The sequence below is a fragment of the Dermacentor variabilis genome, chromosome 2 (assembly GCF_050947875.1).
Source record: "Dermacentor variabilis isolate Ectoservices chromosome 2, ASM5094787v1, whole genome shotgun sequence".
NCBI classification, from domain to species: Eukaryota; Metazoa; Arthropoda; class Arachnida; order Ixodida; family Ixodidae; genus Dermacentor; species Dermacentor variabilis.
Window position 1 is genome coordinate 12,429,458 of NC_134569.1, and position 13,586 is coordinate 12,443,043.

General features: G+C 45.9%; 2 protein-coding genes across 4 annotated transcripts in view; both read right to left on the reverse strand.

The window, feature by feature from the left end:
• LOC142571363 (arylsulfatase B-like) overlaps positions 1-13,586 on the reverse strand; it is a 132,269-nt gene that overhangs the window by 82,569 nt on the left and 36,114 nt on the right. For all 3 annotated transcript variants that reach the window (XM_075679647.1, XM_075679649.1, XM_075679648.1), the window contains exon 4: positions 12,271-12,430. In XM_075679647.1, the coding sequence (XP_075535762.1) occupies positions 12,271-12,430 (160 nt within the window). The remainder of the gene's footprint in view (positions 1-12,270; positions 12,431-13,586) is intronic.
• On the reverse strand, positions 753-4,121 carry LOC142571365 (uncharacterized). Its single transcript, XM_075679650.1, has 6 exons — positions 3,855-4,121; positions 2,712-2,883; positions 2,072-2,212; positions 1,927-1,977; positions 1,805-1,852; positions 753-1,735 (listed from the first exon to the last, which is right to left on the reverse strand). The coding sequence occupies exons 1-6, from the start codon at positions 4,021-4,023 to the stop codon at positions 1,498-1,500; spliced, it is 819 nt and encodes a 272-aa protein (XP_075535765.1). The 5' UTR covers positions 4,024-4,121; the 3' UTR covers positions 753-1,497.

Here is a 13,586-nt window from a genome sequence, read left to right on the forward strand (position 1 = left end):
TCCACTCAAACAAGATATCACAACGTAAAACCAGTGCATGCAGTATTGCCTCGTACGTATCTGTAATGAACACAGGGCCTTCATTGGAATTGTGCATGTATAGATATCCCCAACAGACTTGAATTTAAAACTGTCACTGCTATGTTGAGCAAATGAACAGAGCGCATTTAGTTCTGCATTTTCAAACAAGGTAATTCCTACAGATAACCAAGCGCAAGATGTCAGGTATCGCAATGCACTGAACCTTTGATGGTATAGTACTTAATTTCAATGAAATCAGCAGTTTGCTAACATTTCTTACATTTGCAACACCAGTTCTTGTGGCACTGTCGCACAAGCGTTATAAAATTTTGAGAATTTTTCATGTGTTTACACCTGTCTGTTGTGGCTCTCCTCTCCATCCTTGCCTCATCGTCCATTATGAAGTGCCTTACATTGTGCATCTGCCTCAACTCCTCTTTGCATTTATATCTAGATTGCGCAGTGCACAAACCCTGCACATAACGATGCCAGTCATAAACGTGATGTGATAACAATGCCCAAGGAACCTGTCTTGTGAATGAACATTGCAGGAGGTTATACATTGCATTGGACAAAAATTAGCCAGTTTACATAGAATGATGTGCGTCACAAATGCTTTGCTTCATGATTACAATGTGTATGTTGGGTGTGCAGATGTTCTTGCTGTATTACACAGTATTTCACCTAACTTAAGGAAACAAAGAATATTTAGGGAAATTATGCTTCGTAAATAAAGTGCCCTAATGGAAATCCTTCATTTACAGGGTTGCTTATGCCATGCGCGACAAACTGTGCAGATATTTCATCACAGAGGGAAGGGTGCCGTGGCAGGAGAGCCACGTAAAAGACTGCAGATGGTAACCAGCCAAGTAAGTTCGACTTTATTTACACAGTTTTACAGCATAATAACATCAGTGAAACAATACAACAAAAATAAATGCAACCAGTATGTCATGAATTAACCACTTACATTTTTATTGCCCTTGTTTCATATCCAGCTAATGAGTTTATCCTACCAATTCCTAAAAGAAAATCCCCAGAAGTGTAATGCAAAAGGATAGACAGTTGGGCGAGTTGGTACAGTAACATGGTCTTGGCTTCTAGCGCGAATTGAAACACGGACACAGAAAGCACTCGTCCTGTCTGCTCCTTCTGTGTCCGTGTTTCACTTCGCGCTAGAAGCCAAAATCCCCAGAAGAACACGCTGGCTACACAGAAAACACCATCCAAATGCATTTTAGCAAACATGAATTTTCTACAATGAAATTACTTAGCACATCATCATGCTCCGCTAAAGACGTACCTTGATGACTCTATGCAATTTTCTTGTATGTAATAATCTCACCATCTAGCCAATTCAATCTTGTGTTCATTGATGTCTAAAATTTTAGTGTAGACAAAGTTGTGTTGGAGCACTGGAAGTATTACAGCAATAAATAAAATACACGAAAGAGTACGGTACTAATAAACTACAATTTATTCATTTGGATTTCCCCGTCTTCTGACCTCTTTGATTTTATCGTACACTAGGTTGTGTACAGAGTGCATGATGTCAAACTGGTCATCTGCAGGTAAAGTGCGTAGCATACCAACCATGGTATGTGCAAAATGATGCAGTACGTCTTTCTGCTGCTCCCTTTTTTCTTGTGATGCCTTTATGTGGCTAAGACACTCAGCTGCCACAGCCAGTGTCCCAGAGTCATCGTCGCAAGGACTGCAAGTGAACAATATATACAATTTCATAATGCTCCACACAGCTTACGTCATATATTTCACAACTTACGTCTTCTGGCTTCTTGAAGTCCTTCGATACTTTCGTGGCCTTGATGCACTGCGGAAAGATTAAAATTATTGTATATACCTCCAACAATTTCAACACACCTCATTCCACAGCAAGTTCCTTGCCTTCTATTTGGAGCCCCCACTTCCGGTTCCTGTGCATCTGTCTGTTGTGGCCTGCAGGAAAGATAGCACAAAGTTATGCACTGGGTAGCACATTACAAAGCTTGGTTTCCATAAGTCAACATGCAATAAAACATGATATCATTACGTTTCAGAGGTGTCACTGCTGGGAGTTCCATGAGAGCTGCTGCCTGTCTCGAAATCCACCCACCCGACATCATGGATCTCATTCAATGAAAGTTGGGAGTCTTCCTGGCTTCTGCTACCACTTTCGGCAGACTTGTCTGATCTGCATCAAGCATAAATAAAAACATTTGCTGCAGGTACGCATCTAATGCTCTGTTGATGCTGGCCAGATGTTTGTTGATTTTTAATGAACATTCGAGGCACATTCGATCGATCAGTCACTGCAGTGTAGTACAAAACGACATCGCACATTACTATTGCTTTATGTTTGCATGAGTTTTATGGAATAATATTACCACGCATAAAATTTATATAACCACATGCAACAATGAAGTTGCAGGACAAAGTCAACTTCAAATTGATAGATAGTCTCCTCAACTTACCCTCCTGTCTGCTCAAAGGCAATGTTGCTGCAAATACTGTAAAAGTAGTTCGTATTGACGAAATGAGCATACTGATCAAAACAAATAATGACGTGCTACAAAAAGCAAGAGTCACAAGCACTTGTGGTGTAATGTTTTACATTGCAAGTTAAACCGACAATAAAGTAGCACCATAATGCTGTGGAAATTGGAATCGGCCTAACTGGTAACATCACTTACATGGGCTCCTCGTACACTTTTTCCATGATGGGGATCAGTGCCTCAAAGTGTTTCCATTTAACTGTGGGCACATCTTTGGCTCCGGCCCCACTTTTCATCTTGTCCCTTATTTTAGCTTTAGTTTTTGTGAAGTTATCCTTCAAGTTTTTGAATTTGGCTTGGCAAATTCCATCTGCAAAGCAAGAACAAAAGCATTCAAACGCTGTACACATGTGCATCTACATGGTAAAAGCGATACATCTCACATTTTTTGCAGCAGCATGCCGACTAGTCTAGCACAGTGATTTTAATATAGTTCATTTGTAATTGGGCAAGCAAACTCAAGAAAAATAACGAAAATAAATGCAGGCACGCCGTATATCCCCTTCAGTTGTATGAAATGAAAGAAAACGACGGAGCTTCCACCCATCCGTCTTCACACGCGTGGAGCTCGATTAATTTTCAGGCGTATGTTCAAGCTCCAGTGCACTTTAGCATACGTCTAGACACCGATAATGTATGTATTCAAGAGATAACGCGCAGTTTGTGCATATATCAAACAAACACACATCCGCGGCAGTAAAAACGCACGGTTTTAAATGCGTATCACGAGCTGAAGCGCGGGCGTTGCTGACAGAAACGTGCAACTCGACGTGATCGTCGGATTGCGTGGAGCAACGCTCAAAGTATACATATGTTACGTGTTCAGCGTACAAGTCGCATATTATGCCTACATACGCTTTTTAAACATCGTCGTGACACCGTCGTTTTCAACCGTCGTGACAACACAACGCGGTACATTCCTCGTTGGCTTCACCTATTCTCCTCTCACAAAAGCATTCTTTAATGGTCCCCTTTGAGTTAAAATGTTCTGAAAAGTCACGGAGAGCACCAAACGCAAAAACCCGGCCCGAGCGAAGATACTGCTCCATGAGAGCAGACCCGGTCTGAAGTACGGCCCCTACTGCAGCACCGGTATAATCAGTGATGGTATTTTTGAAGGTAGAGCGCCGTAAGGCGCGAGAAAGGTATAATCCGGGATGATTGATACAACACGAGCGCTTCAGGCGCGAGAAAGACTTCCGAACCACCCGTGCGAGGAGAATAGGCGACACCAACGAGGAATTTACCCATTACGCTATTAACTAGGTGATGTTCACTTACCAGTCACACCCAAATCCTGCGAAATCTTCTTCCATATCTCTTTCTTATAATCCGCTTCCTTGTACCTTGGATGACTTTTGTCGTACAGGACCGGGTACTGTTTGATGATGTCCAGCAGCAGTTCCACGGAGAACACAGTTGGCTCCGACATGGTGGACGCCATTTGCATTCTGATCGGCGGGATGTTTACATTCGTTCACCAGCGCTTCCGCCGGGTCGGGTTCTGATTGGCTGCGGCCAAAGCGGCCAACTTGTCCGCGCGGAAAAAATCGGTCCGGGCGCGATCCGGCCAAGCGGCCGCGTATTTTCCGCAAAGCGGAAAATCCGCGGCCGCTTGGCCGGATCCGCTTGGCCGCTTGGCCGCTCCGCCTTCGGTGTGAACGTGCCTTAAGTGTTGCCGCTTTACCGCCTTGGGTGTCCGCTTGACAACGTGTGAAACTACTATAATAGGTAGTGGCTGTCTTTGGAGGCGTGCAGCATGGTAAGTTACTGGTTGGTGCCGCAGTGCCGGACGTACGCAACAGAGCCCGGTGTCAGCCTTATTCACACGTAGCCGCACGGCAAGGAGCTGCTTGAAGCTTGGCTGGCGAAACTTTGAACCGGCAGACAGCCATCGGCTACAGCTCGCGTATGCACCAGGCACACGCGCGAGGAAGATTTCTGCTACGGCGCTGGGACTGCGCGATGTTCGGTGAGTAGAAGAAAACGCGCACTGAGACGCTCGCCCGCGCGCGCTGCCCGGCTAATGTCAGGACGGTTTGGTCTATGAACTTGTTGATGCTAGATACTGGCAAGTTCTCTGGAACGGAAAGGGAGCGGTAAGACGCATATTAAAGTAAGGCATGACATATGGTCATGTTTGTGCTATGAATTAATGCACTGGATTACAAAAAAGAAGCAGCGGGAAATCGCACGTTGAGAGGACTGATAAACATACAGTGCGACGCAACTTGAGAAATAATATTAAAACGTCCAACAATTCATAAGACAAAAAAAGATTGCATCGTCGCGACGGCACATCACAGTCGCCGTAGACGTCGAAGTCATAACGAATTTATTTTTCAACAGTTCTGATAGCGTCCACGCAACAATAGTTGCTAGTGTACTGGGAAATGCTCATATGCTGCGGCCTAAAGCTCACGGCACGGTGCGAAAATGCGCTCACAGCGAAAGCAAAACATTGTGCGCGGACATGTACGCAGATTGTCAGTCGGTTGCCGTGAAACCGTGCGCTGGCTGCGCGCATTGAGGCTTTGTTCTGTTATGCGCCATTAGGCTATACAGACCACTCTCTATAAGAACATATATCACATAGTTTACTCTCAGCGTTTGGCTAGTTTTCACGCAAGAAGCCGGTTCGGGAGAGACTATCGCAGCGACCGCGCGCAGTGGCGTTCACTGTACGTATTCGGTAAAGAGATAGCGTCTGTAAACGATTCTGTGCTTTGTTTGCCCAAGATTATTATATCGACACTCGAAAACTTCCATTGTTTTGAGAATAGCTACATAAATGTCCAGGAGGGCTGCCGCGTAGTGTTTTTATTGAGCGCCGTAAGCGAAACCTACGGGGAGCGCGCCACGTGATCCCTCATACTACACAAGGGTGGCGCTTCCGACAGATGGCGACTCCGTGACTCCTCGCCGCCAATACCCTTTGATTCTCACGCTTTCGCCATTCCCTCCTGCTCCTTCGCTTCGGTTCCGCTGCACCCTCCATCCCCGCTCTCCTCCTCGCGCTCTCTTCGCTATCGCCGTCTTTCATCCAGCGCTGCGCTCCGCGTAACAGCTTCGCATGGACATACACTTTCGCAGGGCCTGGATGGCGAGTAAGTTTTTTTCCCGTAAATTATTATTATTTGTTTTGAACACATATATACAATTAACAAGAAAGGGAAATCCAGGAGCAGGCTGGCAACTGCAACCGGAAGGGGCACAACGCCTGCCTACTCTTCAGAAGGGAAGTGACAGCAACACAGAAATGGAACAGAGGAAGGAGGGGAGAAAAGAGGAAAGGAAGAGCAACAGCAGAAATCTAAAGACGAAAGTAGAATACAGTACAGATCACACACAGTAGGGCCGGTCACTGACGGTCACGATACTACAGAATGGTAAATGAAATAGTTTCGACGCTACAAACGTGAAGCTAAGTTAGTTAACTCTAGAAAAGTGAGTAGAGCGCGATGGGCCTGATCACGTTTAGACGCACAATTAACCACTGGGGTAGAAACATTCGTCGAGTGTCGTACACTGCAGGCCAAGGAGATGATAGTCTCTCACTAGCAACATGCGCTGCGCACTGAAAGCGGGGCATCCAAACATAAGATGCTGAAATGTCTCGCAGCGGCCACAACACGTACACGATGGACTCGCCACACGTCCTTGTCTGTATAAACGTCCGTGCCCGTTCACACAGCCCACCCTCAGCTTGAGTAGTTGTGCTCTAGCGCGACGAGGCAAGCCTCGACCGCGAACACGGGGCGGGAACGTTCGATTTGCGACGCGCTGGTCTGCATTCTGCTTGAGTAGGTGGCGACGAATCAGCAGACGAGCGTCATCAAGCTTGCACAGCAGTTCTGGGCAGTCACAGTTGTTATGGGCGCAAGTTGAAGCGAGCCGATCAGCCTCTTCATTTCCGGCGATTCCTACGTGGGAAGGTATCCATTGAGCAACGAGAGATACCCCACGTGATGAAATTTTTCTCACAGTCAGTAATGCTGCACACAAGTGGACAATCAATCTCACTGCTTTGTAACCTGCTAAGGGCAGCGCAGGAGTCCGTAAAGATGACAATCTTCGATGTAGTTAACTCCTCTTGCACGTATTTCAGTGCAACATTAATCGCTGCTAGCTCAGCAGTTGTTGACGAAGTTGGATGAGGTATTTGAAAGATACGCCGTACTTGAGTCGAAGGGCAGAAAAAAGCTGCAGAGGCGCCTTGAGCGTCGCTGTGTACAGATGCATCTGTGAATACTTGAAGATAATCTGGAAACTTTTCGAACGTGTGAGACTGCGCCGATTGGAATATTGCCGAAACAGGCATATCAGACTTTTTGTGCATGTCAGGGATTGTGAGGTAAATGGGGAATACGCGTTTCGTGACGTCTTTTGGAAGCGGAGGCGTAACTGAAGCAGCATGTTCAGAAATGTCAGTGATATTCATAAATAATGGCGCCATTTTTCCCATGAGAGATAACGGGCGGTGAATGAGACGATAAAGGAGCGAATGACCGTTCGATGCGCGGTGCAGACGCTCAATATGACATAGAGCTCTCTGGTCTGCTTGCAGCCTCAGGGGTAATTGATGTGATTCAGTGAGTGATGCAACAGATTGCGCCTCACGAGATAATCCAAGCATTAGTCGAAGGGCAACGCGATGATCTCGTTCCAGTTGGGCCATTAAGCTAGGTGGTATGTTCAGAGCTGGTATCGCGTACATCATGCCTGAGAGTACAGATGACTGGTACACCTGGAGAGCCGTTGTTTGGTCGCAGCCAGCACCTCTAGCAGTCAAGGCGGCCACATACTTAAGGAGGGAGTGCGATTTGCGTCGTACAGATTTAACGGCAGGACGCTAAGAGATGTGATCATATATAATTAACCTTAAATAACGGTCTTGTCGCACCCAGTTCATAGGCGTTTCGTCAAGGTACAGTCGGCTCATTGTTCGACGAGCGCTTTGTTTAGGGTGATATGATATTGCAGCCGACTTAGCAGGTGATATGAGCAGGCCAACTTCAACCAAGTACTCCGAAATAGTGTTTAGAGCTCTTTGCAGGCTTGCACGAAACCGTGGACCAAGTTGCGAAGGACCGCTTATCCACAGAGCAATGTCATCTGCGTAGACAGCTACGCTCACAGGGAAGGCACTGTTAATCCCAAGGCAAACGACTTGGAAACGCGGCGAGTACGGTGTTAAACAAAAGCGGCGATAATACGCTGCCCTGTGAGACACCCCCCACTTCACATTTCGAAATTCACTAGTTACTCCTCCGACACGCACTTTCATCCGGCGCTCCGATAGAAAATTAGGCACAAAGCGGAGCAGACGACCAGAAATTCCCGCGGTTGCAAGAGCGAAAATAATCGCCTTATGCTGAACTGAATCGAAAGCTTGCTGTATGTCTAGGAAGAGCATGTAGGCGGAATGCTTGTTTCCTTTAGCAAATTCGAGTGCTGAGACAAGGTCTGATATGCTGTCCAGAGCTGAACGGCGGCGACTGAAGCCACTCATGACATCAGGGAAAAAATTCAGCTCCTCTAGCCTGACATCTAAGCGAAACAAGACCATTCGCTTCATTAACTTGATGACATTTGAAGTTAGGGATATTGGCCGGTAGTACTTAAGGTGTCTTGCAGAGCTCGCGGGCTTTAAAATTGGTATCACCACGGACGATTTCAATTCAGCACGGATTACACCACTTCTCCATACTTCATTATACTCGTCCAATATACGGTCATGAAAACTCTTATCAACGTTCCGCAATGCTTGATACGTCACACCATCTTCACCTGGAGCAGTGCGGTGTTTGGAGAGGCTAAGCGCGTGTCGCAGCTACTCAAGGGTGAAAACTGCCCCGTTGATCTGGCAGGCTGGACCGTAGGAAGCGGTTATGTTGCTATGACCTGTCAAAGAAGGAAGGTCGCCCCATTTGTGGTGTCACTGGATGCACGGGAGGTGAAAATGTCTGCGAATGCCTCCGCTATACTTTTGGTGACATGCCAGTCGCTATGCTCAATGCAGCCGTAGGATTCTTGCAGATTTCAGGAGTGCGGAGAGCCTTCAGTATGCTCCATACACTTCTAAAACCACTTCCAGTATGCAACGAACTACACAGAGCTTCCCAGCTCTTGTGACGAAGCTGTTTTGTATGCCGCCGTATGGCTGCACCAATGCGATTATACATAGTCCAGTCGGTGCGTCGTTTAGAGCGCTGTGCCCTCTTATAAGCGCGCCCTCGACATGCGCGGAGCCGCAAGAGCTTTAGGTCGGGGTTTGGTATACCGATACTCCGTCGTAGTTGAACCGCAGCTTCTCGTAAGCACTCACTCATCAGTTTAAACATGCTGTCTTGAGATGGTGCCTCTGAGATCAGCTGACGGAACTTATCCCAGTTAGTCACTGTATACACGACAGCCTGGCGACCCGCAGTATGTTTTGGTGTCAACCAAATGGGTAGGTGATTTGAGCCCCACGGGTCAGGTTCACATGACCAGGTTAAGCACACATCTCTCGTTGATATCGCAAGGTCTATAGTGGAATGCTCCTTTACTCTACCTATAAATGTAGGTGAACCGTCATTCAGTATTTGCAGATCGTTCTTGATAATGATCTCGTTAATCTCGGCCCCACGATTGTCTTGGGGATGGCTACACCATCGTGGATGGTGGGCATTAAAATCTCTGCCTAACACAAACGATGCACCACACCGAGACACTAAGCTATCAAGTAGTAAGGTATTGGAAGAACGTGTAGGCCTGTCGTACGTGCTTGCCACCGTCGTAGACACACCTCTGAGGCTCACAGTAACAGCTGCACACTCAAACTCATCGTCACAGATGCCGTCTGTGTCAAGAACCGCGAAATCCAAGTCAGCACGCACGTACACTGATGCTTTTGAAGCATTGCACATATGCGCCGCGTCCACACTGGAAAGAGCCACAAGCTGGTTCCGCGCATGGAGTGCTACTGTGGACACCCACGAAGCCTGGAAATCGATATTCATCTTTCCTTACGTTGGTTTCCTGAAGCGCTATAACGTCTGGTGGAGTCTTCATAACGATGAGTCGAAGAACTAGATCAGCATGCCGCGGTCGCATCGACCTGACATTCCATTGCAGCACAAAGGGGCGAGGCTACTGAGAACTGTTAAACTTGTTTCCGGTAAAACGTCTAGTCAAGGCCGTTGAGGACTGGAATGAGGGCCTCCAAAAGTTGTTCTGCTGCTGACGCTGCTGGTGTCTAACCAACGGCGATTAGAGATCTGATGACGGTGACAAGCATCTTCAGAAGATTGACAAGTTGCGCATCGTCGTTGGCTGAGACCGGTTTAGGTACTGTGTTTGCAGTGCTTTCCACTGTGGTCGAAGTCTCTGTAGATACTCGTTCCGACGATTTCGATGGCAGCGCTGGCCATGATGTGCCCGAGAGGCAGAAGGTCCGCCCCCCTACTTTCCGATGCGTTGTGTCTTTGTGAGTCTTTGAACGCGCTCATTTTCCAGTCGCTGGGGCAGCACTACGGCGACGGGAGCTTTCATCTCCTGCTGCCTTCTTTTTGGCTTTTTCTTTTATTGCCTTTAGTTCATTTTTCAATGAGGGACATCCTTTATTCGTTGTCAAATGTTCACCATTACAGTTAGGGCACCGATATGCCTGATTTTCACAGGAATCTGCATGGTGATTCCTACCGCATTTGGCACAGACCAGACCTCTGGTGCAAAAGCCCTGAACATGACCAATCTTAAAACACTTACGACATTGCAAAGCCCGTGATACGAAAGTTCAAACAGGATAGCGCACAAGTCCAGCCTTTATATGACTAGGCAGCCCGCATATTAGAACACACACAGAAAGAAGACACATAGACGACGGCTTTGCCGTCGTCAACGTATCTTTCTTTTGCGTGTGTTTTAATGTGTGACACAAAACATGTCTTTTAGCAAGCACCAGCTCGGCTAACAAACTGTTCTGTTGATAAATAACATATTGCTGAGGCCGTAATTAGTCCACGACTTTAAACTTCGTCTACACATTACCCATAATTTTCGACTAATTTTCAAGAAATATAAACCCGATGTGCTCAGTTCAGTGAGGACACTGGTTAGACCTACTATGACCCTCGTATATCGCATAAAAATAGATGCAAAACGAAGGTTCAATTATTATTTGCAACGCTTCTGAATATGCCAGAAACGTTAAGGTCTCGCGAGACGTTATCCCTAACGTGACTCCTTCACCACTGAACATTATAAACCTGGTGTGTATACCGTGTACGAGTGTCCCGCGGCGCATATCATTCTCCACATTTCGATAAGTTTGATCTCGGTGGCACTTGTAGACAAGCCAGCGAAGCGCGGGATAAATTTTGCGCCGCTTGTAAAACTGTAATTATCCGGAGCCCTTGAAAAAGTAATTTATTGCAAAGGCCGCAACTAACCCAAATACTTTGAACTTTGTGTACACATAACGCATAACGTGCCCTTTATTTTCAGAAAATACAACCAAGGTGCCTTGTTTATATTTCACCGAGCACACAGGGGGAACCTCGAACCTCGTATATAACACAAAGAAATGAGGGTTCATTGATTATTTGCAATGCTATTTATTAAGTCAAGAACGTGAAACTTTCGTCATATTACACTTTTCTTCAATTCTGGGCTGTTACGGTGCCAACGCAATGGTCTGATTACAAGGGACATCGCAGTGGGGTAGTCCGGATTAATTTTGTCTGCCTAGGGTTCTTTAACGTGCACCCAGTGCATGGTAGACGCGTGTCTTTTGCATTTCGCCCCCATCGAAATGGAGCCGCAGTCGGGATTTGACGCAGCTGCGACTTCGAGCGTACACAGCAGCGCAATGCCAGAGTGACTAAGCCACCACGGCGGGTGTGTGAACACAAGCTCACCATATTTTTGCTGAATTTGAAGTCGGTGTCTTGTACAGTTGTTTCAGGACTCGAAAACATTGCGGATAACAGCAGTATGACACTCTGGAACGCTTGCATAAGTAATTTTCTACAAATGGTACAATTAACCTACACCCTTTAAACATTTATCGTTCGTCACTTACCACATGCTTGATATTTCAACGAAATGTAAACGACGTACGTGCCTCGCATATTTCACCAAGGAAACCGAAATAACCAAGCACCCGCTTCGTATAATACAAAAATTGAAGAAAAAAACGAGTATTCAGTAATTGTTTGCAAAGCACCTAATTAAGCAACCTATTTGAAACTTTCGGTACTCGTCACCCATTCAATAGCCGTCATTTCATTTAAAATATATAACTGCCGTTTGGCTGGCTCTTTCAGGTTAGGAAGAAACATTGTAAGCGTTTCATATAACGTCTCTAAACAGGCCTAAAAGGAGAATTTCGAAAATTTCATTTAACTTCTAATTAAAGCACCCTCCTCAAACTTTGTACATATTCCCCATAACATCGCCGCGTTTTCTCAAAATATAGACTTCATGGCTGATCTGGCATTAGGGTCGCTGTAAAATGATAATACACATGAAGTCTATAGCATTGCGGTAATATTAATTAACAGACCTTGACCATCTTTGGGATGGTCAAGGTCTGTTAGGTACGATGGAAAGAGAAACGTTCATTGAAGCCACTACTGTAGTCAATAAAAAATAGGTGCGCACATACGGAGCTGCTTCTTATGAGCGACGCTAGCCGCGTGGGAGAGCGTACCGTATCGCGTCGAGTAGAGGCCGGTCATGAGTGCACCCCTCGACGCTGTGCAAGTCGGGTGCACGTAGTAGTTGTTGAGCACCACTCCGTCAGCGGCCAGTGTGTCCAGGTTGGGCGTCGGGATCTGTGGACATCCATGGAAGCTGACGTCGGCCCAACCCTGCATTTGCACAATAATTAAACATCACGATTGCTGCTGTTGCAGCAGCAGCAGCAATTAGCAGTAATTAGCAGCAGCAGTAGTAGGAATCAGCTGCAGCAGCAGCAGCAGCTGTAGTAGTAGTAGTAGTAGTAGTAGTAGTTGTTGTTGTAGTGTTAGCAGTAATAATAATAGTAGTAGCAGCAGTAAGTAGTAGTAGTAGTAGCAGTAGTAATAGTTGTTGTAGTAGTAGTTGTAGTAGATGTAGTAGCAGCAGTACTAGTAGTAGTAGCAGTAATAGTGCTGATAGAAATAGTTGTAGTAGTAGTAGTAGTAGTAGTAGTAGTAGTAGTAGCAGCCCCACCACCAGCAGTACTAGTAGTAGTAGTACAGTAGTAGTGGTAGTGGTAGTAGTAGTAGTATCAGCAGCAGCAGCAGCAGCAGCAGTAGTAGTAGTAGTAGTAGTAGTAGTAGTAGTAGTAGTAGTAGTAGTAGTAGTAGTAGTAGTAGTATCAGCAGCAGCAGCAACCGTAGTAACAGTAGTAGCAGCAGCAGCAGCGGAAGTAGTATACTAGTAGAAGTATACTAGAAGTAGTAGTAGCAGAAGTCGCAGAAATATACTAGCTGAAGTAGTAGCGGCAGCAGCTTCAGTTTTTGTTTCATAAAAGGAGTAAACGAGAGCATAGAATAAGACACGGGAAAGTACGAATAAAAAAAAACAGCGGACTTGTCAGACATTGCATACCACAGCCCAGTTTTCAGCGCAACTGTTTCTTTCGAACAGGTGGATTAAGAATTTCAGTTGCCTGTAAATGTTCACAAGCTCATGGTAATTTAACTACACTTAATTTAACTGCAGCTGCTTAGAACAGACCTCAGGAAATTTGTCTCCTTATTCTGTAAAGTTACTGAAGCATATTGGCTCACGCACGTGTCTTCGGTTGTCCTCGATAAAAAATTGCCTTGACGATTTCACGTGCCAGTCGATCTGCATGTTTGAAGAGAATATTTGTTTCGTCTAACCTTGGGGAGCAGCCACAATCTCGACAACACCGCGAGAAATTGAAAGTTGTCGTTTCCTTAAAATATTTCCTGCGTTGTCTATACATACACTTATTCATGCATTGACTAATTTTCCCCGTTCCAGTTTGCAGTGGGATTTTAGCTTCCGATGTGT

Excerpts from the sequence above, each read along its gene's own strand:
- LOC142571365 (XM_075679650.1), bottom strand. The coding sequence starts at position 4,023 with ATGCAAATGGCGTCCACCATGTCGGAGCCAACTGTGTTCTCCGTGGAA. Across the intron at positions 1,978-2,071 it reads AGCAGTGACACCTCTGAAAC|GCCACAACAGACAGATGCAC; the intron begins GTAATGATATCA and ends TCTTTCCTGCAG. Across the intron at positions 1,736-1,804 it reads ACTTCAAGAAGCCAGAAGAC|TCCTTGCGACGATGACTCTG; the intron begins GTAAGTTGTGAA and ends GTTCACTTGCAG.